The sequence below is a fragment of the Hyaloscypha bicolor genome, assembly GCF_002865645.1.
Source record: "Hyaloscypha bicolor E unplaced genomic scaffold K444scaffold_10, whole genome shotgun sequence".
In the NCBI taxonomy this organism is placed as follows: Eukaryota; Fungi; Ascomycota; class Leotiomycetes; order Helotiales; family Hyaloscyphaceae; genus Hyaloscypha; species Hyaloscypha bicolor.
Genome location: NW_020194512.1, coordinates 2,422,411 through 2,446,935, shown reverse-complemented (window position 1 = coordinate 2,446,935; position 24,525 = coordinate 2,422,411). Strand labels below are relative to the sequence as shown.

The following is a 24,525-nucleotide window of genomic DNA, read 5'->3' as shown; positions in this document are numbered from 1 at the left end:
TAAAGCTAAAGAAAAAATCTTTATATTTAATTATTTTTATAAATGCTTTATTTATAAATAATAGAAATTTTTCTTTTTAAATTAAATATATTTTAGTTTTAATAAATAAAACGAAATATATTAATATTATTTACTAGTTATTTACTAAATATAAGAGAGTTATTAGAACTATTCTAGCTTTAAAACTATATAATATAGCTTATAGCTTTAATATAGGCGCTTTAATTAAATTTATAATTAATAAAGTACTAGAAATAGATTTATTATAAGTTATTATATAAATATCTCATTAAATTAAATATTATTCGAGAAAAACATATAATAATTAATATAATATATTTTCATTAAATATATAAATAATAATAAATTAAAATTAAATAAATTAAAAAAGATTTAAATTTTATTAATTTTATAATATAATTAAAGTTATTAAATACTTTTAAATATCTAATTAATATAAATATAAAATAAGAAAATATATATAAATATATAAAGTATTTAAAAAGTCTAGTATTAAGCCGAGTTAAAAAACTAGTATATAATTAAAAAGAAATTCTGTTTTTCGCGTTTTAAAAAGGTTTTAATATTATTATAGCTATAATTATTAGAAGTTATATATATAGTTATATAACTCGAAAGTAATAAAATATAAATAATAAAATATAAATAATAAAATATAAATAATAAAATATAAATAATAAAATATAAATAATAAAATATAAATAATAAAATATAAATAAATAATAAAATATAAATAATAAAATATAAATAATAAAATATAAATAATAAAATATAAATAATAAAATATAAATAATAAAATATAAATAATAAGTAACTTAATTAATAAACTAATTTTAATAAAACTTAGTAAATTTAGAGAAAATATATTAATATTATAATATTATATTCTTTATTTTTAAATATTAATTACTTTATTAAATAAGTATAAATAGTATTTTATAATTATATAATAATATTATATATTATTAATAAACTAATATTTATTTATTTTAGTTAAAAGCTGAGTTTCAAGATTAATTAAATTATAAAAAACAAAGTTTTTCTTTTTTAAATTAGTAAAGAACTAATTACTAGAAAGGAAATATTATTTGCTTTAATTAAAAGCCAGACTTCGAAATTAACTAGATTATAAAAAGTATTATATTTCTAGCTAAACTCTCTAATTATTTATAATTTAAAACAATTATTATAATTAAAACTAATATTTTATCTTTGCTTTCTAAAAATAAATACAAGTTCTTTATAAGTAATATTATATTACTTTTATAAGCTAAGTTAAATAAGCTTAATATTATATAATAGCGGAATTAATATAATAATTAAAGGCTTAAAGTTTAATAAATCTTATATATTAAAAATACTAAGCTAGAAAGTAAAATAGAAAGAAATGCCTTGACTTTTTAGTATTACTTTACCTAAATCTTCTAACTTAGTTCCATTTTAGATCTATTTCTGAATTTCTATGTCCGGCAGATTATACTATTATATTAGCCGTTATACTAGCTATTATAAAAATAATATTAAAGAAAGAACTTCAAAATTTTACAAATAAAAAAATTCTAATTAGAAGAATTCTAATTAATCTAAATTAAAGAGAATAATTAGGAAAGTATATAAGCTATTTGTAAGCTTATAAATATCTTATCTTATAAGTAATTTATTATATAAGAAGTAAAAAGTAAGAAAAAAGTCAAGTGCAATGTGTACAAATGTCATTTGCAATGTTTTTTTTCGGGGGTTTGGCAAGAGGATCGCTATCGGCTTCGGTAACCGTGCCACATCTCTCCTCAAGACAAACAAATACACCCCTCACCTACACCAAACGAAACGACCAATAAAATCCCTCCATCCTCGGCTGTCTTCCCAAAAACTGGGTCAAAGTGACCATCTCATCCTGCGCACCCCCTTTGTGAAGTACTGCATGTCTGTCTCTTCTCCTCTCCCCTCTATTCCTGGGGTATTTTGCAAACTCCGAGTGGAACTTGTCGTCTGCGAAGACTTACGAGCTATGAACACTTTTAGCACGCCACATATCCCAAGCCGGAAGTAGACGAGAAGGAGGAGAAAGTAGGGCGGGGGATGGCGGTACGCTCAGTACAAATATCCATAAAACCCAGCATCATACTCATCCATCGCATGTCCATCTCCCCACTCATACCCCTGACCCAACACCTCAGGACCATCCAGCTTTGTAATCTCTTTCCTTGTCTCATTCCATTCCGCAGTGATGTTCATATTCTCAATCGCTTCATTGCTTGCAGGTTCATGGACCATGATGAAGTCGAGTTGTCCGTGGGCAAGTGCTGATGGTCGTCAAAGACGTCTCCAACTCCAAATCATTGAAATACACGCGGATCAAGAAATTCGCTCAGTCCTAATAGGTCGAGCTGTTAGAGAAAATCGCCCTTCCACTCTTTAACGAGCTATCTTCTGATTTCAACCAAACCGTCCTCGTAGTTGACCAAAAAGGAGGGACACTGATTTTCGGTGTCTCAATCATCTAGGGGTATACGAAGGAAGCGTTAATTTGAATGTGTGATGCCGACGGCAACAGCAGGAGGGGGTGAAATTTGACATGCCCGCGCTTGAACTTGGGATATTACAAATTAGTGTCAGTTTTGTCCACCATGGCTCGTATTATCAATCTGAGCCCGAAACGCTCTGCCAGTTTATGAATGAGTATCCAGAGGTCTCAAAAAAGCCTGCAGACATTTGAAAAACTTCTGAGTGCTCGGTCAGTCGCAGCATCCGATCACATAACCTTGGAATCATACGTTCAGATTGTGGTCAGAACGGTCAAATCGTTAGATACCCTATCTCGAGACTTGAGACATCTGCTGTCATTTTAACTTGCCCCTTAGTATCCATTCTGTGGGTTGCTACTTTTTGTGAAAAGATCCTTGCTGTCTTCAGAGCCTGTTAGTGCCCTTCTTCCCACCCACATGTCAGCGTCTTCGTTACCCATGGTGACCGGCAGTGCTGTTGTTGCCTCCCAGTCAAGATATACGAGATGGTATGGCTGCTCGTTCGGCTCAGTCACGAGTTGCACCGACATCGATATATCATATCCCGCAAGTGAGATACTGTCAGCGTCTCCCGTGCCCTTTATAAGGGGAAGCGACTCAAGTACCAAAGATTCTCTTCTTCGAAAACCCGAACTCGAACTCGTAATTGTTATCCCCTCCCAAATATCGGCACTCATAATCCGTACTGACACTATTGCAGGGTCTCGTTGGCTGTGAACACCTACTTGAATTACCAAGACAAAGTACTTGAAGCTCGGGTTACTGTCATAGTTCCCGGGAACAAATTCGATATGCATGTAACGCTCATATGCCATCTCCAGCAGAAACTGATTTGCGGCAATGTCCCAGCTTTCCCTGGGCTGTGCCGTTCGAATATGCATATATCTGCGTCCAGGCTTTGCCCAGGGCTTCCAGCGCAAGCGAACAGCATAGCGCTCCCACAGAATAAGCTGTCGGGTTATCGGTTCAGGAAGGCTATTCAAAATGCATACCGCTTCGAAGAATACACCGGTGCATTGGCTTTTTTGGAACGCCTTCATCCGGTCCAAGGGATCATGAAGGCGAATAAACAGCCCAGGGCCGACTTTTTGGAGAAGAATATACCTCTGTTTGCCCTTACCTCGGAAGGAAGGATCTGAATAGTTCAGAGGCAAGAGGTAATGGTGACGGTAATCCGGTAACGCAGTCTGGTAGTGGAGTTTTGCACTCGGAAAGAAGACACCTAGGTAACTGGGAGTTAGTAATTGCTCGATCAAGAGAAAGTTTCGGGGGATAGCATAGTCTTGGGAGAAAATCATGAAACAGTCCAAAATAGGAAAAGAGATTTCTCCCCCACTACCTACACACCTTGATTCGTAAGAGAAAATTGCGTGCTCAGCCTGTCACCAAGCTGGCTGCCACTATACCTACGAAGACTGCTATGTTTATCTGAAGGGTTGATCTCGAAGCATGAAGGCATGGGCGCTAATACAGGCATGAATCCTGATACTGATGCTTTTCCGTTCCAGGCAAAGATAGAGAGATCATTATACTTCTTAATAATTTCTTCTTGGAGTCGAAGGAAGGCCTTCTGGCCTTCTCCATAAAGCATTGGCATATTGACGTTGAGGATACCCAGAAGACTATATGACATATCCTCGATTCTGGTGGTGTGGCGCTTGGCGATCCAGGAAATCCGTGCAGCGATCGGAAACTCCTGGATATCTTTCCTCGAAGGCACCCAGAGCACCATTTCGGGAATGCCGGTAATATCTGAGATCAGTTGACTCAGTTTACTTTTCGTGCCAATCTCCTGCCATTTCTGGTTGAAGAAGCGTAGCTTTCCCGGCGCAAGCAGTTCCTGCAGGCACCACCCACGAGTGAACCAGCGACACTTCCGAAACTCGGCGTCAAATTGTTCTCGGGAAGGAACATCTGCCGTGTCGAGCATGAAATCGTTCAGATATACATAGCAAATCTCTGACTGCAGATACCAGCCGAACATGGAATTGATAGCCTCGGTGAGCTCTGCACTGCTCGTCTTGTCAATGCAACAGGTGTCAATCCAGGCATAACGATGTCCATCATTCCGCGCCCTCTCGCATGTTGCGGAGATCTTGAGGTACCCGGCCTTGCTCGTGATCCTGTCGTTCTTGGTTTCACTCAGTTGCATGAATTCCGGAAAGGACACCTCGCCATCTGCCCAGGTATGCGAAAGAATGGCGTAGGGAGGGATTTCATCGCCGTAGAACGGCTCTAACAGCAATGTTGTGGTGTTTATGAGCAACATTGTTCCAACAGTTGCTGGTACAAACTAGACTCAGGAGCTTTCTGTTGACGAGGAACACAACTGATTGCGCAAGTGATTGTAAGATTAGCCCATCGCTCGTTCATCTGAACTTTATCGTACGGCTGGCGATGATGAGCTTTAACTTCCTTCTAGCTGCTGGCTTTGAGCCCAAAGTAATCCTCGGTAAGGCTGTATTTCTAAGGCAGCGATGCATGAGGAGAAAACAGCGGGCATCGTAGAGCAATTGGCCGAAAGTAGGACGGGATGCTGAGAAACGAGTGGTGGATATGCTGTGTAACCAAGCACTCGCACGCAAGATAGGCCAATAACGAAATCTTCAAATCGCATGTGCGCACCCTCAACATTAATGCAACCAATGCTCGTACATCAATTATGCTGCGGAAAAGCCATGCTGATGCTGAAGTCAAACCTGAAAACGCCGCTCTGCGCCTATGAATTAAATGCTTTCTACCGTCCTTCCCGACGCATTCAATTAACTCGGGGCCGCAATGTCAGGCTCTAGATAATCGTAGTCCGGACTAGCCCTGGCCTCGACCCATCACCCGTCCTAGTCCTTGAAATCTGCGGTCTCTCCGGTCTCTCAGTCGTTAGAAGATCGCATGGCACCAATACCCCATTCATTCCCCGTCAATATGTGGCTCAACTGTGGCTCAAGCTCTCTTTATCCCAATCTCTTGCCCTGGAAATCGCCTCTAGACCCCCGCGAATTGCGCTGTCCCTGTCGCTAGGAATCGACAATCCATGGGAGGGAAGTAGCCATTGCCGCTTGAGGGGCCTTGCGCTTTTATCCATCCTCCCTATTGAAGGTATGAGTATTAGGCCCTTCCAGCGGTTAGTGCTATTGCAGCTCTAACCGTTAATTGTCGTTATCGTCCACCTCTTGCTCCTTCTGCTGCTCCCCGGGCCGTTGTCACTCTCATCCAAGGTATCGGTACCCAGTGTGAGACAGAGCATCTCGTCTTCTCGTATTGTGCTGCAACCAGTAGGATTCTCTTGACTAAGCTTGGAGAACGTGAAGTTCCGGAGTGCAATCGGAGAGTGGTGCCGTAGTCTCGTATCTAGCGCGTCTTGCGTCAAGGTCTTTTGATCTCGCTGCGGTTGTGCAATGGCTCGCTCGAGGGGCATGGAGAGGGGTGTGCCATGGCATGCGAAATCGGACGCCGAAGCTTCTTGTTTATTGCCCTCCGCTATCGAAAAGATCTATGTCCGCCTCCGTAATAAAGGAGGGGGCTAAACTAGAACCTTTATATAAGCTCTTATATCGCGCTCTCAGGATAGCAATACGCTTTGTAGCCTTGCCTAGAACTCTATCTATTACTATAATATATCGGCTCTAATAATTCCTCTATTTCCTCCTAAGAGCCCTATATTAATACTGCTCCAAATATGCCAGTCCTCTTATAATATTCTTAGCTTCACTATATACGAGGATTAACCCATTATAGCATTAGAGGCCGCGAAAATCAGACCTAGGAAGGTGCAATAATTAATTTATTCTGTATTCCGCCTTGGATTTAATCTGAAATCTCTCGATAAAGTATATATAATTGCCCGGAAAGGGAGGTAAGTTGCATGTTAATATTGGTACGGAAAAGAGAGTTGGGTTTTTGAGGGCACTATTAACGCAAGTCTTATTAGCCTCGAATATAAATAGCAGGCTCGCTAAATAACTGACTAAAGAGCTAACTTGACTCTTGGTTTGTATTTCATATCTAGCTATAGCCGAGCATAATGAGAATTGAAATGCAGGGTTAGGGTAGCTAAAGAGTTTGGGGTTAAAAGTTGAATCGGGCTATTACAAGCCGTATTTATATATTACGTTATAGAATGGGATATGCAGTAAGATATATATAGTGAGGAAAGTGTGAGATTGAGGTGTGGAGTTGAGCTTACAAGAGATGAAGTTCCGGGATTATTGGGCTACGGATTAAAGCAGTAAATTATTAGGGTTATAGATTGCTATAATAATATATCTGCAGTAAATGGCGAACTGAGTTTGCGGACTGAATTTGTATGGTCTATATTACAGGTTGGCACTGTATATGGAGATAATATTGCGGACTTTTAATAAGGTTCTAGAGCTTGGGTTAGGCTGCAAGAGGGCCTGAGAATGGATAGACCTTGGTGGACATTGGCGCAAGTAAACGCAGCCGGGCGCGTAAATATGGGGCGCAGCCTTTCCCCCCGGATATATATTATTTATACGTTTATCCGGCACCTCGCGCTCCTGCCTGCTGGCGCATTTCCTTCGTTCGCAATATTTACGAAATACTCTTGTTTCGCAGCAATAATTATAATAAAGCGTCTAACTGTCTGTCCGATCGTTCTTGGCAGGCTCAAAGTAACTCTTCCCGGTGCCGCACTTTACAGCTTACTATTCCCAGCTAGGTGGATCTCTAGTCGCAGCCCTCTTTTAATCCGACCGGAGCCTGGGCTGTATTGTGGGAATAATAGTTAGGCCAAAATTTACAGTGTCAAGCTATTCCCGTAATAAAATACCAATATGTTATCATCTTATCCTAGTTCCCCGAATACGCCCTCCCCAGCGAGGGTAGGGATCGACAGGGACCAAGCATGCCAGAATGAACGCTCTCCAACAAGAACTGGCAATTACGCACCGCCAACCCCTCCAACAATCCCTTCGAAGAATGGATCTGTTGCGGCCGTCAAGGCTATCGCTGTCGCGCATGAGAATCAAGGCTGGTGGAAGCATACGGGCTAGTGGGGGCATAAAGGGTCGTGCGAGACTTTGAGCTTCTACGAGCTCAGGTACTCGCACGAGAATCATGGATAGCACGAGAACCAATGCGTCAGCCAATCGAATGGCAACGGAGTTGACTGTTCTATTTGGGAGTTCTTGATGCCAAGTCGAGATTGATGATCCCGGCAAAGCGTATGAGGCCATTAATAGTCGGACTTAACGTCGCGCTAAAGGGGCCCCTTTAGCGCGACGTTAAGTCCGACTATTATTGAGTCCGTCGGTAATAAATTTGAAGCATGTTGAAATTAGGGGCCTGAGGCCCCTAATGGGCTTACGAGCCTGGTCGCATAAGTCTGTGTTTTTCAGGCTGTCAGGCACACTTCACCCCAATTAATTCACGACTATATTATATTTAATTAGGAGTTGACCATCCATAATACTCTATTAGCATCTGAACCCAATGCTCCTGCTTTAGAATCAGCTCATTTATTCAATCTTGTGGTATCCTGTCCCATTCCTCTAGCACCATTGTTTTTATCTCGGCGACCATGGTAGGGGAGCGTTATATGCCCAAAACATAATAAATCGTAGTTTTACCAAGCTTATAGCGCTCTATTAGCTCCGCAGTTGACATATCTCTAGCTATAAAGCTCCCATATCGCCTCCTTGTGTTTTGTAGCAATTTCAAAGCCTAGAGCGTGGTTAAACACGAGTGGTGAGGGGGTAGTGGGCATATTGGTGGGGTTGTTGAATTTGGGAGGTGCGCTCGCTAAACTAGCCTGAAAAACACAGACTTATGCGACCAGGCTCGTTAGTCTCTTACGAGCCTAGTATCACAAGTCTGTGTTTTTAGGGCATTTCGCTAAGAAACGAGCCCCATAACAATTTTGGACGCTTTACTTTTATATTTTGAATTAGTTATAAACGCCTGCTAAACTCATTCTAGCTTCTTTTATCATGTGCGCTTGAATTATATAACTCGTAAGGTTTTAATTTATAGTTGTTGTGAAACTATAAAGTGAAGTGGCCGACTTTGGTTTTGCGATGCCTGAAAACTTCGCTAAAAACACAGACTTATGATACTAGGCTCGTTAGCGTTTAGAGCACTGCAGCTTCCATGAGTTGCATTCATTCCGAAAATAAACGCTGCCAGGACGCAGCGTTTTTTTCTGCCGGTGCACGTGACTAGCTATATTCCTCACTGGAAAAGCCCATTTGGGAATGGCCATATATTCCTCACTAGTAATAATAACTGTCAAACTGTACTCGACCCGCATAGTCAGCTAATTTAGCTCTGGAGTCCCAAGTACATTTTTAATTATAAGTTATATAAGTAAAGGGAAGTAACTAAAGGATCTTTTCTGGCTTATTCCTCACTGGCACAGGCTATTCCCGAATATAATATGTATTCCCCACTGGTACAGGCTATTCCCGAATATAATATACATTCCCTAGTGGTATAGGCTATTCCCGAATACAACAAGCATTCTCCAGTGGCATAGGCCATTCCCGAATATAATATATATTTCCCACTGGCACAGGCTATTCCCGAATATAATATGTATTCCCCAGTGGTATAGGCTATTCCCGAATATAATATGTATTCCCCAGTGGTATAGGCTATTCCCGAATATAACAAGCATTCTCCAGTGGTATAGGCCATTCCCGAATATAATATGTATTCCCCACTGGCACAGGCTATTCCCGAATATAATATATATTCCCTAGTGGCATAGGCTATTCCCGAATACAACAAGTATTCTCCAGTGGTATAGGCCATTCCCGAATATAATATATATTCCCCACTGGTACAGGCTATTCCCGAATATAATATACATTCCCTAGTGGTATAGGCTATTCCCGAATATAATATGTATTCTTTACTGGTACAGGCTATTCCCGAATACAACAAGCATTCTCCAGTAGTATAGGCCATTCCCGAATACAATAAGCATTCTCCAGTAATATAGTAATAAAGGAAGTAAGGAGATTACTTAATAGGCAATTAATTAGCAAGCAATTAATATCCTTATTAGTTAGCCTCTCTCTCTTATTACCCAAATTACTTGTTCTGAATAAGGAAACTGCTCCCAATTTTCTTAAAAACGCTGCCGCTCGCGGCAGCGTTTATTTTACCTCGCGAATATTGAAAGTTCGGTCTTCACAGGGCAAAAAAAACGCTGCCGCCAGCGGCAGCGTTTTCAATAGCGGGGTAAGTAGTAGTTTATTATTATTATTTGAGATAACTCGCCCGCAACGAGGTGTTTCCTTGAACGGAGAACGAGGAGCTACTATTAGTACATTATACTATAACTCTACTAATTTTTTCTACAAGAAAAATGCTCGTTGTTATCGTAATAATTAATCAAAGGGGCCTTGCGATCGGGCGTACGCTTCACTCGGGCGGTGAGGGATGTACGCGCTAGCCGCATCTGGGGCGCAGGTACGGCAGCGTTTTTTTTGGGGTGATAATCTTACATTCAACACTTGACTTGACTGGGAAGGCAAGATGTCCAAAAGCAAGAATAAGGTAATCTCCGCAACAGAAGCCCTGATAAAGTACGGGTCCTTTCCTGAATATTGCAGAACATTGCCCCAGCACCCCGCAGAACGTTCAGGATTGTCGAAAGCTAGATGGCTTGAAAGACTTTAGAAGATCGTGAACATTGACAAAAGATTGACAAATATGCAAAAAGATGGTCTCAGAGCAGAGAGTTCACCAGGAACTTGCCCCAACCTCGACGCAAACGAAAAATCACAATTCAATTGATACACCGCAAGCAAAGCTCGTCAATGGTCATGGGTCTTCATTTAATCTATGGTCTAAGCCGTTGAACTCCCAGCATGCATGCTCGTTCCAGACCCAGCCAACTCAACGAACGCATCATTCATAACACCATCGTTTCGAATTATCATTCATTCGATTCGTTCGTTCGTGTGTCTGTCTTTCAATCATTCCCAGCCAGCCCATGATGCCTCAACCATGCAAATCCCGGTCCCCCACCATCCAACACAATCCAACAAAACGCTGCTTTGAAAGCAAAGTCCATGCTGCACGCTACTTCGAAGTACCGCAATCACGAACTCCACGCAATGAATGGGTTAGGAGCGAGTGAGTTAGGTCTCGGCTTCAAGAGTAGCGAGTTCAGCTTGCACCGCGACCTTGGTTCCAATTTTCTTCATCTGCGTGTCCTCCAGTTTCTCCCCGCCTGCAAGACGCATCTCCAGGTCCTCGATGGCGCGGATTTTCTTTTGTAGGCCTCGCAGCTTCTTGGCGTTTGGGCTACCGCCACCTGGAGAGGTGACGGAAAGCTCAGGAGGATCGTGGCCACGAGTGGCCGTGGGGTTGATTGACAAATTGTTCATATGGCCTGCTGGTGCGTTTCCATTCGGACCATTGTGCTTTCCTTGGTGGGTGTTGCTGCGATAACGCTGCTGGGAAGGGGTGCGGATGTCCTGCTGTCCTTTGGATCGGCTCCGTTGGTGCTCTCGTCGGTCTCTGCGCTCTGGGCTTCGGTTCTCGGCGCTTGCAGTGGCTGGCCCGTCCGGTGTTGGCGTCAGTCCAGCTGCCTTAGCCTCTGCATCCTTGGCTTTCTTTGCTTCACGCTTCTTCTTGTTCTTCAGTGCTGCCTTTGACAAATTCTCATCACCCTCCGCTGCTCCTGACGCTGGCCCGTTGGCGGAAGCGGCCCCAGGCGGAAGGTTATCCATAGTTTCAGCTCCGGGGACTTGTCTCCGTGGCTTACCAAATCCATTCGAGCCCACGAGTGAGGTTCCGTTGCTAACAATGTGTGCAGCTCCACCCTCGTCCTCGCGTTTGAAGTGCAATGGTGTTGATGTACCCCGTGCTCCTGGAGGCCGATACGCACCAGCTGGTTTCGAAGGTGTCTTCACTGTGCTCAGATATGCTAGTGCTGACGCGTGGGGGGTCGGAACCGGATGCAACTGGTCTCCGGGCGAAAAATTGTCCAAAGCCTGAGGTCTCCAGGTGACGTGGTACAGCTCCACCATGTCCTCATTGTACATAATCCCACCTCCAACGTGCCACAAACGAACCCCATTGTCGACACGTAATCTAGGGCTCGTGGTAGCAGTCAATATGTATTTGCTGTCCGGGCTCCACTCGCAAACACTGGGGTTTCCACCTTCGATTGTACAGATCTTCTGATAATCCTTCTCAAGATCATATATATCCATCTGCCCGGCCAAGTTTCCAAAGCCTGCTACCAAAACAAACCGACCCGTTGGCGAGAATAAGATGTTGTTTCGTGGTGAGAGCGGGAAGGTGTGAGTAGCGACAGCCCGCTGGTTGAAGATTGTTGTCTTGGCTGGCATGAAACCGTAGACCACCCCGAATTCCTTCGAATTGGGGGACCACGAAACGTCATGAATTGGTCCTTCCTTGTCCAAAGTTATCCTCGAATCGAATCCACCATTTGCGCTCAGCACATATAGCGTGGTCTCTCCGTAATAACTCTTCCCTGTCTTGTCCACTTCGGTCTGTGCCAGAACAATCAAGGTTGTGCCAAGCTGGTTCCATTTCAATGTGACTTTGTCACCCTTGAAGAAGGTCTTCTGAGATACAGGAGTTGCGAATTGAGGAACATTGAAGATCTTGATGGCAGCTGGTTGACCCTGGAAACACGTTAGACTAGATCTATCAATTGAACAGCAGTCAACATACCTTGCGCTCTGGAATGAATACAGCCACAGAATGGGTGTTGCCTGGAGAGATTGCAAAGTCGGCAACACCCTCGGCGCGCAGCTTGTTCCAGACTGTGCCCAAATCGCCACTCTCGTAAAATTGAACCTCATTGGTGACAACACGAGCACAGTATCGCTCATCAGCGGTGTATTGCAGGTTCCAGCCCGTCTGAGATTTCTGCACAAACCTTCCCACGACCTGTTTTTCTGCGTCGTCCGGGAGGTCCTCGACTGTACGCCAGACCTTCAGGTTCTTGACGGCATCACCAGCTTCATCCTTGGACGGCCTCTCCCAGGTAATGATGTACGAGCCTCGAGGAGAGAAGCCTAATTCGTACACGTTAGGCGTGGGGAGCGTCGTGATGACGTGTCCGACCGAGGCATCAATGACCGTGACGCCCTCATTAGAAGCCCAGGCGAAGTATCTGCCGCAGGGTGAATAGACACAGCAGCGCGAATTACCTTCCGGTCTCTGAAACCCAGGCAAAGGCTCGTACACAGGCGCGGCATCCACGATGCCAATCCCCTTCAGTGTTCGGTATGCAAACTGCGTCGGAACTGCCATGACTACTGAAAGTCACAGAAGATTCTGGGTGCAGGTTGGGTGGTAGTCTTCGTGTCGCGTCCCGGTGTCGAGATCCTTTGTTGTTGGGGGTAAAAGGCTTTCGAAAGCGAGATCTTGGTGTCTGGCGGTGGCTCTGCAAGGTGGTGGAGAAATGCGGCGGCGGGGTCACACGATGATGGGGAGACCAAGCAGCAGATCTTGAAGAGTCGACAGAACGACGCGACCGTGGAAGAATGAGGGTAAGATTGACTACACCGGTAGGAATAGATTGGCACGGTACCGTGGACGTGGAGAAGTGAAGAGGAAATCAGATCTCGGTCGTCAAGTATTTTTGTGCGAAGCCGCTAAGACGTTTTGGACCCACGCTAAGCCTCCGGTAGTCGTGGCAGGGGGCGGCTAGGAATCAGGGCTGCACGGCTGCACGGTGCAGATCTGTAAATGAGTTATGAGTATATAATATAGTCTATGCTCTGTGAGTTTGAAAATTTCCCATAGGACAACAAGAAACAGAGCCAGCCAAATATCAGTCAGGATCCTTTGTTCAGCTGAATCAGCTTGGAAAACTCGGTGCAAATCCCGGCTGGCTTTGTTCGGCTATTGAGCCCCTTTGTGACGAGGCTGTGGTCAGACTGCATGGAGACTTTGTCAATTCAGGTGAATTGTAGTTTCCGATAACGGACCACATGCTGTCAATGGGTATATTTTCGTACTTCTATACAATTATCTATTCAATACTTCACTCCTTTTCTGAAGTAACAATTCTCCTCATCGCTTCCTTTTCTGGATCCCCTCCCGGTTTCTCCTTAACCACCACCGTCTTTTCTCCTCTTTCCTCGTCCTTTCTCTTTTGTCTCCTCAGTGCAGCAGCAGCCTTCTCTTCTCTTCTCTGTTGATCAGCTCTCATATGCTTGATCAATGGACTCTTCGCTCGAATCTTCTCTCCCCACTTGTAGAACACGAAAGGTATTGGTATACATGCGACTTGAACGAGACCAAGGAGCGTCCCCGCCCACTGAGGTGTTAATTTAGCGTACATGGCAGGTCCGGCCAATGGCAAGGTGCCTCCAATGAATGATCGAAACACACTGTTTCCTGCGAGTGCTGACGCCGCATAAATTCCATAGGAGCCAGCCAGGTAGTTTGAGGCGTAGATGAAGACGAGGGCATTGCCGGCGCCGAATGGAATACCAGCTAGAATAGGCCATATCCAATGGATTGTAATGGGTACCGAAGTCCACGAAAACCATAATTGGCCTATTGGGCACAAGAATGCTGCAAGGCAAACAATCGAGATGGAGGCTTCGGGCGGTACGCGACCTGTTTCGGGGTCTTTCTTGTGCGAATTAACCACCCTTCGAGCGATTGGCTCTGTGACAATCGCAATCATGGTCCCCACTCCAATGCCAGTGAAGGCTAGACCAGCAATACCGAGGGACCAGTGACGCAATCCGGTGTAGATTAATGGGTAGGCTACGAAACAGAGGTACAGGATGCCATATATCAACTTAAAGTCGAAAGTCAGTAAGTAGTCAGGAGCTAAAATAGTGGCATCGATAGCTTGCTTTCAAGGGTACATACTGAGATATACGCGTTCCAAAACCACAGGATTGGTTCGGTGAATGCTAAAATGAACGGTCTGGAAAGGTTGACTTTAAGAATCTGGAGGACTAGGAAACGAATGTCAGATCGAACAGCTCCACAATCCACTTCCGAAGGACTTACTGCTCAATCGCTGGTCGTATCGAGACCACCATCTATCGTCTCCTGTTTCTTTCCTTATTTTTGATGCTTTTCTTTGCAACAGCGCCGGAGCATAAGTTTCCTTGACCAGAGAGCACATGATCCATCCAACGGAAGAGAAGATCAGCACCAGCCAGTTTGTCCACCTCCACCCTAAATACTCTGCAGCAAATCCACCAATCAGTGGTCCTGTCACGGGCCCGTTCATCGGACCGATGCTCCAGATGCTGAATGCAAGCGCTCGATACTGCTCGTCGACGATATCGTTGACGGTTCCTGGTGCGTTTGCAATCATCGCCGATCCCGCCAACGCTCTAGAAGGATATTAAATTTGGACCTTTGTCTGGGATTGTGAAACTTACCCAAGAAACCGGAATATAAGCACTTCAGGAAGCGATTTGGCCAGCGCACAGGGAAGAACCATCAGAGAGAAGCAACACAAGCTCCCAATGTAGACAGGTCTTCTCCCATATATCTCACTCAATGGCGCCAAGATCAGACTTCCTACTGCCAAACCAACCAAATACATCGTCACTCCCAGTGTAGCCACTGGTTCACTCGAAACATTGAAATCCTTCATCATTCCCGGCATAGAAGTTGTATAACTGGTCGAATACAGGACGACGGTCCAAGTCGAGTAGCTGACAGCGCCAATTGTAAGACCTTTATACCACATCGGCCAATTCTTTGGGTCATCGAGATCATCGGCCCCAAAGTCGACCTCAAAGGATGGTATCCTGGATCCTGTGGTTGCGAGTGAAGCGCCAGACTTGGTATAGGTTAATGCTGGGCGTGCGACATGTTCTGCGTCTGTTTCGAGGTCCGGGGTTAAGGCGTGTTCAAGGGGTGATAATGGATCGCTGTTGGTGGTATCGTGGGAAGTATTTGAATGTGAGGTGTGTATCGGTGACGACGCGGTGGTGTGCCCATCCTTCTCTAACTCCTCTTCAGTCGAGTTTCTATTCCAGGAGGTATTCGCTGTTGGATCTGGTGCATGGAAATTGTCTTTCTCGGGGTCATTGGAGAGCGCCATGTTGGCCTGCTGGAAACACTTCTAGGTATGGGTGCTCAATGATGGATGAAGGAAAGTCTGACCACTTGGACAGCAAGGCTGGCAAAGTGGCTGAAGTCTTCGACACTCCACTATCTCTCTCTTTAATGCTATAAAAAGGTGTTTGCCGAAAAGACTGCTGTAGAAAAAGATGACATTGGCAAATTAAAGGGGTTTCAATCTCGAGTTTGTTCGAGTCAGAGGCCCGGGGAAGAAGAAGGAAATAAGGAGAGGTGTGGGATGCGGCAATAGTGGGGACAAGAGAGCTCGCCGTTCGGATCAAAATAAATGACAAACCCCGCCTCCCCTGCAGCCGTGCATTTGCACACGGCGCGGGAGATATTCCGCTCGAACTAGCCCGAGCCAGGCCAGGGTTTGTTCTTTCCTGGGCGCCGCAAATGATGCCATTCCGACGGCCATTATTGAAGGAGGCGCTGGAGGCGCATGAGGCGCATATATTTGAGGGACGATAAGCTTGGTTTGACCGCTGTTCTGGCCCCATTTTCTCTCCACCGGACTCCCTGCAGCCATAGAGGAGTCTCTCTTTATAGAATATGCTCCGAGCATGGCGGGGTTTGGCGGTGTGTGTTCAAAATGAGAAGAAGAAGAAGAGAGTGATGGCGATGCGAGACTGGGCACTGGGCAGCGGGAACGAACGGCCGTAGGTGCCGTCTTTGCCGTGCCGGCTTGGCGAAGGCTGGACTCGATCGATAAGCGGGGACAGAATGCGGTTAGAACCCAGAAGCATCAGTGACAGCTATGACAGTTGGGAAGGTCATGTGAGCCATCTCGACGTGCAGGGCTGTAATCTGGCTTCAATAAAGGCTTAATAAGAATGGCCGAACATACGGTGGGAGCCGAGCAGATGGTTATGGCCCAGTTGGATTTTTCAGCTTCATGTTCAAGAGGGTTGGGAGAGAGTAAGGAGAGGGTTGCGAATTAGCGACGGTTGTCGGTCTTAGCTCGGGTTAACGTTTTTCCACCCGACACGACTTCAGGGATGACAACGAACATGAGCTCTGCACTCTTTCAACGAACATCCTTTCCCCAAGCATGGCACTTCAATAATCGAACGGATCTTCGTTGATTCCAAACTATGGCAGGCAGCTTGCCCCAACCTCGGGTCTCGAAGAACACCCAAAATACCCAGCTAAAGTGAACATTCTTGAGCTCCAGAAGCATCCCAGCTGACAATATTGAAATAGCTACGAACTCCCGCACCGAATCCATACCGCCAAAGTCTACCCTATCCTCTCCTCAAACGGCTCGACAGTCATCCTTTACGGACATGAAAATGGTGTGAAGCTCGTTTGGAGAGGTGGCAGATCGTTCAAGAGCTCCCAAGATTCTTCTGCGCCGGCCAAGAAGGCAAACGGCACAGGGAATGCTGTTATTTCTCTCGATTCCGACGATGAGGGCGATTCTGGAAAAGCGTTCGAAGACAAGCCGGAATTTGAAGACGAGGAAAAGGAGCTGGACCCTTCACGGCCATACCCAGGCATTTTGCAGGAGCTAGATCTTCACTTTGGGACCGATGTGCTACACCTCACCGTTTTGCCCGACCCGGTCTTGAAAGCTGATGGGCCATCTTGGCATGGACTGGAGTCTCTGAAGCAGAAGATCGTGTTCACTGCGGCGTGTGCAGACAATTCTCTCCGCTTCGTCATCGTTCCTCTTGCGCCACCATCACCCAAGAGCAAAGGGCGACCAGAACTCCGATCAGATTTCACACTCGCGACCGCAGGAAAAGGGACATGGGGAGAGACCGTTGTGCTGCTCAATGGACACCAGAAGCCTTCCGGTGGAGTTACAATGACACTAGAAGTTGTCACTGAAAAGAGTCAAGGTTCGACGCCAGCAGAGACGCAAATAATAATCGCATCACATTCTCGAGAGGTAACGGGCCGATTGCTGCTCTTCAGAATTACTCTCAAATCACCCAGACCAGCCCTAGAGCCGTTTCAGTCTGTTTTCCTCGCATCACCAGCAAAATCCATCTCATTCAATCCAAGTCTCTCCAGGCAAAATACTAGTCACCTTTTGGTAGCTGATACTATCGGTGTATGCCGCATCTACGATTACAAGGCTTCTATAAAGGTCACTGAAGATCCTGACAGCCCTGCAACAGAAGGAACTTGGCTCTTGTCTCTCTATACCGGTTTCCAAAGCACGAAGACCGATTCGCAAGCGTCGCCACTAGGAACACATGCAGGATTTGGCCGGAAGACTATCATTGATGCACAATGGGTATCAGCCGGCAGAGCTGTCATTGTACTGCTCAGTGACGGCCAGTGGGCGATCTGGGACATAGAAGGGGTCGGACCCGGCGCATCACAGGGCCTTCTCAGCCGCCACCAAGGGGTAAAAGGAGGATCGCGCTCAGAATACAGTCTCACCGGCTACATCGACGCTGCTACAAAATCTCGCACCTCCGGCCCACCTCAAATCACCACCTCTAAGTTCGCACCCATGACTCCTGGGACCCGCAAATCGACAGAGCCTTTCGGCTCCAGGGGATCGAACGTCGCTATGCGCGGCCAGATCTCAGTTCTTGAAGTTCCCGCCTCCTCACCTACTAGTCCGTCAGAAGAATCGGTGCTTTTCTGGCTTGGCGAGACCTTCACCATCATCCCAAATCTTTCGAAGTACTGGACCGCGAATGCAAGTAAGAAGAGCGGATCAGGCCTCTTTGCCGGGGCAGCAGGCGTTCGCGCCATCAAACTCGACAGCGTAGAGCTGCAAGGCGAGCGCTGTTCTGCCGTTGCACAAATCCCCAAATCGTCAACTGGCACACAATCCGACATCGTGATCGTCGCTGAACATCGCTTCGTTATCTTGTCAACGGGAAAACAGGCGCGACAGAGCGAAGGACGGATGGTGCTGGTGGAGAAGACCACGAATGGAGGGGTGGGCGAGCTGGATGTTGTGGGTATCGAGCAGGCGCTTGCGAGGATGGAGAACGGGATGGATGTCCGGAGGAAAATCTTCTGATCTTGCCTCGATTACGATTTCCCCCTTTAACAAAAAAGAAACAAAATGACAAGCTAATGTGGAAATACCCAAAGAACAATTGGCACCCAGTCCGCACCTCGGCCCTCTCTCTTTCTTATCCCTTCCCTACGTTGTTCTTAAGTTACCTACGTCATTCAAAAGTTTCATTCGCAAGGCAAGGTGGAGCACAAGGCGAGATCAATCCTTGCAGCTCTGTATTCCATGCGAGATATTGACCTCCTTTTCGGAGCCGAGACGCTGTACCTACTCCTTGCTCCGGCGAAAAAGGGATGTGTGGAGGCGCTTGTGGGCAGATGTCTACTACCACTTTCTTTAGATCATGTCCCGTAGGAGATGGGATCGTGGACTGTGGTTATTTGATCTGCTATATTTAGATATTGGGGTGGAAGGGAAGGCTTTCAGTAGAGGGGAGGCCATGAGCAACCTCCGTTGCACATCGCGAAAAGGTGCGAGGTGACGCCAAAGCCCATGTCGTATTCAACATCGTTCAGGAACGGCCCGTCCCTCAAATATGATGTGGCATGACGGGAACTTCCTTCATGTCATCATACACGCACCTTTTCGCAACAAACTCGGGGAAAAAACTCTAACGGGCCGTTGGCCTATTTTTCCCGTTTTTGTTGCATTTCGACAGCGTCATTGTACTCTTAGTTCGAGGACCGTTTCGATGCTTATCACAGTCCGTAGTCAATCTTCGAGATCGTTCATGGTACGGCCCGCGAGACTCGTCCGGTCATAAGTTTTTCTTGCATCTCGAGCTCGGAGTGAATATCTCGGAACATGAGATGAGAATATCTCCGAACCAGGATTGTCGACCTCAGAAGATTCTCGGGCTAAGGGGCAAGTACATTTTACGCCGTTCTTTCCGAAGGGTTTATCACGTGATCGTCCCGCAACCCTGGAACCTAGTGTGAGCGTACCAGATTTTCAGCAGTCCATTTACCAATTTGAGTGCCGTTGCTTTTAGCCTTGAGCTCAGTCGGTCCAGAAGAGAATGGCAAACAGTATAATGTGGTCGCATCTTTCAATTGAAACTCTTTCTCCACCCACCTCTCTCCATATTCTCTCTACAGAATCTTCCATCCATTATCTAATAATAACAACACAACAAAGACAAAATGGCACATCTCTCCAAGCCCCATAGCGCCTTATCAAATGCCGCGCCCAAGAAACAAAAAACGCAAACTTGGGATCCTACAAGGTTGCTTGGATACCATTGCCTCGAAGAGCAGCCCATCGAAGTGTCCTCGACTTCGAGAAGACTTCTAACCCCTGTCAAGAGGACCCCAAACCGCCTATTTCGCCCACCCAAAAGCTCTAAGCGCAGACGCTCATCTAACACAACTCATGTTTCATCTCAACCAACTTCAGCGCTCTGCGATACCGAAGAAGACCTTGATCCAGAAACTATTTTCAACTCGGTTGAATCAGATGCGGACAAGGAAAAGCCCAACACTACGGCCGACGAAGCCTCAGAGCCATTACCAAACAGTGATACTGCTTCCTCTGCGGGATTGCCATCAACCTTCGCTACTGTTACTTTGGATCCCGCTTCTCAGGGTGGTGCGCCGAGCACCACAAACCAGTTTACCACAACCCTCGCCAGTAGCAAGAAAAGAAAAGCTGTCCACTTTGCCGATAGCCTCAAAGATACAGACCCTACGCCGGCAAGATTAAAAAGAATCTTCCTAAGATCACACGTAGAAAACTCCGAACAAGACCAAGAACTGCTTCACGAATTCAGAAAAGTCGGCTCTCTCAACGACGCAATTTGGTACACGGGCCCGACTGTCGTCAGAAAAATCGCACGGTCTTTGAACAAAGATCTCGCTCTCTCTCTTGTTCACACTATTGTACCGGAAGTGCGCATGACAGCCAGAAATAGCAACAAGCCCCGGCCGTCTGCTGAAAAGGTCGCACTACTCAAACAAGCACTCCTCCGCTTCCTGGATGGAAAGACCCATAAACGGTACCTCTGCCGGGACTGCGAAATCTTCCACTCTATCCCCAAAAAACGATATGTTCCAGATCCAGATAATCCCGATGAGAATTACAGGGCCTGTGCTTCTCAGTACATAATCGGCTACAGACAACTCAAGGGCCGGCCTTTCCCACTGCCATTTCGCTTCTCGCAGATTCAGTTTGCAATGAAGCTCTACCGACAAGGCATATATTACAATTCTCTACTGGTGAGCCCACTCCATGGTTGGACAATAGACTTCTTCCTAGGACTCACTATCATCCGGAGCTCGGAGGTGTATCCTGTGAAAGGGAGACTGCTCAACCGGATGCAGCACTGGTTCCACATCTCTCCCGACATCGAAAATCCGCTCTCGAAGGCAGAACTAATCGAGGAGTGCCTAGAAACCGATATAACCGAAAATAGACTGGCGGTTTTGTGTCGTCACTTGAACAAGAAGAGTATAAAGTATACGCTTTGGGATTTTGAGAACCACGATAACGATTCCAAGGTGAGAAGATGCGATTTTTGCGCGCTGGAGTACCGATTTGATTGGTATGATGTTGGTAAATATGGCTCAGGCATCGTCTTGACAATCTGGAGAGACTTTGGGCAGTGCTTGACACCCTTCGATCCTCGCTGGATGGCACACTTCGATGAGTTTAAAGACAAGAAATATATCACCAAATTCAAGAAGGACTTAGGGTGCGGAGCTGCTTTCAGCTCGACAGCTCAGCCAAAACCGAGGTGGCACGATGATATGGAGCCCGCAGCACTGGACTGGGCTGTGGGAACGATCCAGAAGATGTTCGAAGGGAATGAGGGGTTCGATCTGCAGGAATGCGTTCGAATAATGCTGGAACCTGAACGAAGGCAGCCCGCGGATTTCGTGAGCTTGCCTGAAAGAAGAATTGAGGGTTACAAGAAAATGGGTTTTGCAATGTAGGAAATCTTTCGAAGCTGGTGCCTGGATACCCGTCAAATAGCTGAAGTGGGAGTACATGGGATTCTTGTATCCAGAAATTGGAAGAGCCCGTTACCTTGTAAATGAAAGGAAGGATTTTTGGTCACTCTTCAATGCTCATATGCAAGTTGCTTATCGGGTTCAGCACCATGAAGCAAGTCCTAGAAAACACAAACAATTTATACAACTTTTAGAATTGACAACCTCTCCACAATATTAATTGAAGGTTGTGAAATTCAGTAAATATGTATCGAGAATTATTCTCATCGTTGCAGAATATATGCCCTGGAGGGAACTTCAACTGCGGGAAGCAGGGGCATGCAGTCGCCACAGTACCGTAGATCTGAGCATGCAAGGATGTCACAGCTAAATTGCAACCAAACATCACGAACATAACTTCCATCCTTCACGTCAAAGAATACAAATACGATATAGACTGCTGTATGACGAGAGTTCCTTGAACCATCAAGAAGAAGTGCACAGTATGAGAGTCAAATGAAGCGTCACCACCCATATCACGATGAACGCTGCTGCCAATAACGCCCACGGTGCAGATTCCTCATCACCGCACCGTGAGGCCAAGCGGGTGGCATGCATACGATGCAGGCAGTCAAAAGTAGGTTTTTCTATCCAACAAATTGATTTAGTTCCCCTTTAGATTTCTGGACACTGAGCCCTAACAGTTACGATGCGATTCCCCGAAGCATCCATGTTCAAGATGTGCAAGACTCAATGTCCCCTGCGCTCTGGACTCTGGATACAAGCGTGTCAATAAACGAAGGTAAGGCCATTACCGCCCTATCTCATTTGATTGCATGCTTATATAAATCCAACAGTAAGATAGATGAGCTAGAGAAGCAGCTGGTTACCTTGAGAGACGCCGTGCAGAGTCAGCACCCACCCGTCATTGTGGCAAACTTGAGTACAGACGTTGCCGGTCCCGCAACTGCATCTCATGGGGCTTCCCCTACCCCCGGCTTTTCACCGCAGCTACTGCAGTCTCCTCATACATCCACTGGCTCTCCCTATGGCATCAGCTCAAGCGCCCATCTAGCTGGCAGCAACGGTGTTCGCCCTGCAGCACAAAGCATTCGAGCTATAGATTCTATGGCATTCAGCCTAGGAGAGATAGACTCACTCTTTAATCTGTAAGACCTCGATATTCTGACAGTTCTTCCTAACGCAATGCAGTTTCTTCGAGCACTACCACCCATACTTCCCACTGATCCACCCTGAGCATTCCCCTGATCGAGTCTACGAGAGCTCACCCCTGCTCTTCTGGTCCATCATCAGCATCGCCTCACGCAGACATGTCGAGAAGTCAAAGATGATTGTCTTCCTCACGAAGTCGGTTACAAAACTCATGTGGTCGACCATCTCCGCACCTCCCTTAACAGTAACCGCCATACAAGCGCTTCTGCTGCTCTGTATGTGGCCGTTTCCAGGTTTCCGTATCTGGTCGGATAATTCGCTTTTTCTGTCCAGCATTGCTGTCAATTCGGCGATGCATATGGGTCTGCATCGCCCACAGCATTTGCATGAGTATATTCGGTACGCCGGCTTTGAGAGATTGCCGGCCGAGGGACATATCAAAACGTGGGCTGCTTGCAATATCGTGTCACAGTAGTTAGTATCTACGACCCCTTGTTGAAGTTTGAGTAATACTGATGGTTATAAGCATGTCAGCACATCAGGGAACTCCACCTCTGATGGGGTGTTTCGAGTGGAGTATCGATCGAGCTTGCGAAGTTGGAAATTCCTATACTCTCCCAGACAGCATGCGTTACCACCTTATATTGCTTAGATTTTGCGATAGAGTCACGAAAATCATGTCAGGTAATAACGCTAGTCCGCTGGGCATGCCGCCAGATAGCGAGCGAGTTCTGTTAATGAATGTTCTGGAGGAGGACTTGAATACTTTGGAAGCACAGTTTGATGGAAAGCTGTCTCGTGAGTCCTTGTTACTCCTTGGTATCTCTCATTTGCTAATTGCAGAGAACTTGATGTCATCCACCTCATCGAAACTCGTCTCTACCTGCGGATATTCTACTTTTTTGACTCAACCAACTTCGAGCACCGAAGAAGCGGTATCCTGAAAGCATACAGCACTGCGAGAGACTTCATTACATTGGCAAACTCAGGCCATGCAATGTTCAACTACTTCTCCTACAGTCCCATCTCGAACCTCAAATACCTCATAGCCGCGTTAGCGATTCTCATCCAGGTACTAAACTCGAATTTCTGCACATGCATCGATTATGCAGCCGGTGTTGCATCAATCGAAGCAGGACTTTTCGCTCTGCGAAGCAGCTCAGTAAAAGGCAACGACGTCTTCGTTCGCGCATCGGAGGTTTTCTCTTATATTTGGCGTATGCAAAAGGACGACCAAGAGCTCAAGAAACAGATCCCGACGCTGCTGATCAAGAGCCGCTTGAGTGCTAGTCTGCTCTATGACAGCCTTTGGAAATGGCGGCAGTATCATATCAAGGCGCAAACTTTGGATAAAGCCAGTAAGGAATCTGTGGGAACGTTTTGTTGAGCGGATACAGCTGACGATTAACAAGGTAGCGCAGGAGGTGGGACGACGAATGGCGACCCAAGTTTGCAATATGTGGATCCAAATGCTATGGACTGGACTTTGTTTGATAATGCCGATTGGCTTTGGGAGTTTGATAACATTCCTATGCCTGGCACCGATTTTCCAGGCTGAAGACCTTTCTTCAACGAATATGGAACTTGATTCTGAAGACGCCTTCATCTTCAATGCAAATACGACAGTTGTCGAACATACCATAAGCGTTAAGTGGGAAATTTCCATCACCACAGGAGGCGTAATCTAGAATATAGCTACGCTGGGCAACAACCTCTGAGACAAAGACAATGTTCATTCCTACAACTAATAATATTTTTCAGTCGCCAACTTCGGTCTCTACCATCAAAATCTGCCTCTGAGAATCCTTTCAAATGGGGTCCGTCTTCACCTTGCTCTCAG

The 24,525-nt window shown here is 45.8% G+C and overlaps 7 protein-coding genes across 7 annotated transcripts; 3 read left to right on the top strand and 4 right to left on the bottom strand.

The window, feature by feature from the left end:
- Positions 1-1,930: 1,930 nt before the first annotated feature.
- K444DRAFT_606334 (uncharacterized protein) lies at positions 1,931-2,431 on the bottom strand. The gene has a single exon (XM_024878966.1). The coding sequence runs from the start codon at positions 2,293-2,295 to the stop codon at positions 2,113-2,115; it is 183 nt and encodes a 60-aa protein (XP_024744297.1). The 5' UTR covers positions 2,296-2,431; the 3' UTR covers positions 1,931-2,112.
- Positions 2,432-2,561: 130 nt separating this feature from the next.
- K444DRAFT_578971 (HET-domain-containing protein) lies at positions 2,562-4,925 on the bottom strand. Its single transcript, XM_024877637.1, has 3 exons — positions 3,894-4,925; positions 2,796-3,768; positions 2,562-2,744 (listed from the first exon to the last, which is right to left on the bottom strand). Exons 1-2 carry the CDS (start codon positions 4,813-4,815, stop codon positions 2,879-2,881), a joined length of 1,812 nt encoding a protein of 603 aa, XP_024744296.1. The 5' UTR covers positions 4,816-4,925; the 3' UTR covers positions 2,562-2,744; positions 2,796-2,878.
- A 5,313-nt stretch (positions 4,926-10,238) lies between these two features.
- K444DRAFT_550762 (translation initiation factor eIF-2A) lies at positions 10,239-13,164 on the bottom strand. Its single transcript, XM_024876517.1, has 2 exons — positions 12,222-13,164; positions 10,239-12,172 (listed from the first exon to the last, which is right to left on the bottom strand). Exons 1-2 carry the CDS (start codon positions 12,804-12,806, stop codon positions 10,655-10,657), a joined length of 2,103 nt encoding a protein of 700 aa, XP_024744295.1. The 5' UTR covers positions 12,807-13,164; the 3' UTR covers positions 10,239-10,654.
- A 378-nt stretch (positions 13,165-13,542) lies between these two features.
- K444DRAFT_515577 (MFS general substrate transporter) lies at positions 13,543-15,579 on the bottom strand (the record flags this gene model as incomplete). The annotated part of the gene is made up of 4 exons (XM_024873608.1): positions 13,543-14,310; positions 14,385-14,473; positions 14,529-14,860; positions 14,909-15,579. 4 exons carry the CDS (start codon positions 15,577-15,579, stop codon positions 13,543-13,545), a joined length of 1,860 nt encoding a protein of 619 aa, XP_024744294.1.
- Positions 15,580-16,693: 1,114 nt separating this feature from the next.
- K444DRAFT_639363 (uncharacterized protein) lies at positions 16,694-18,588 on the top strand (the record flags this gene model as incomplete). The annotated part of the gene is made up of 2 exons (XM_024884375.1): positions 16,694-16,752; positions 16,803-18,588. The coding sequence occupies 2 exons, from the start codon at positions 16,694-16,696 to the stop codon at positions 18,586-18,588; spliced, it is 1,845 nt and encodes a 614-aa protein (XP_024744293.1).
- Positions 18,589-19,727: 1,139 nt separating this feature from the next.
- Positions 19,728-21,515, top strand: K444DRAFT_623570 (uncharacterized protein; the record flags this gene model as incomplete). The annotated part of the gene is made up of 1 exon (XM_024882293.1): positions 19,728-21,515. One exon carries the CDS (start codon positions 19,728-19,730, stop codon positions 21,513-21,515), a length of 1,788 nt encoding a protein of 595 aa, XP_024744292.1.
- Positions 21,516-21,931: 416 nt separating this feature from the next.
- On the top strand, positions 21,932-24,492 carry K444DRAFT_550752 (uncharacterized protein). Its single transcript, XM_024876516.1, has 7 exons — positions 21,932-22,149; positions 22,217-22,314; positions 22,370-22,681; positions 22,725-23,159; positions 23,212-23,483; positions 23,531-24,043; positions 24,098-24,492. Exons 1-7 carry the CDS (start codon positions 22,054-22,056, stop codon positions 24,241-24,243), a joined length of 1,872 nt encoding a protein of 623 aa, XP_024744291.1. The 5' UTR covers positions 21,932-22,053; the 3' UTR covers positions 24,244-24,492.
- The last annotated feature ends 33 nt before the right edge of the window (positions 24,493-24,525 follow it).

Coding starts and splice junctions, on each gene's coding strand:
- K444DRAFT_606334 (XM_024878966.1), bottom strand. CDS start 2,295: ATGGTCCATGAACCTGCAAGCAATGAAGCGATTGAGAATATGAACATC.
- K444DRAFT_578971 (XM_024877637.1), bottom strand. CDS start 4,815: ATGTTGCTCATAAACACCACAACATTGCTGTTAGAGCCGTTCTACGGC. Junction 3,769..3,893: donor ATTTTCTCTTACGAATCAAG/GTGTGTAGGTAG, acceptor CCAGTTACCTAG/GTGTCTTCTTTCCGAGTGCA.
- K444DRAFT_550762 (XM_024876517.1), bottom strand. CDS start 12,806: ATGGCAGTTCCGACGCAGTTTGCATACCGAACACTGAAGGGGATTGGC. Junction 12,173..12,221: donor TATTCATTCCAGAGCGCAAG/GTATGTTGACTG, acceptor ACGTGTTTCCAG/GGTCAACCAGCTGCCATCAA.
- K444DRAFT_550752 (XM_024876516.1), top strand. CDS start 22,054: ATGAACGCTGCTGCCAATAACGCCCACGGTGCAGATTCCTCATCACCG. Junction 22,682..22,724: donor ATAGACTCACTCTTTAATCT/GTAAGACCTCGA, acceptor AACGCAATGCAG/TTTCTTCGAGCACTACCACC. Junction 24,044..24,097: donor GCAAACTTTGGATAAAGCCA/GTAAGGAATCTG, acceptor ACGATTAACAAG/GTAGCGCAGGAGGTGGGACG.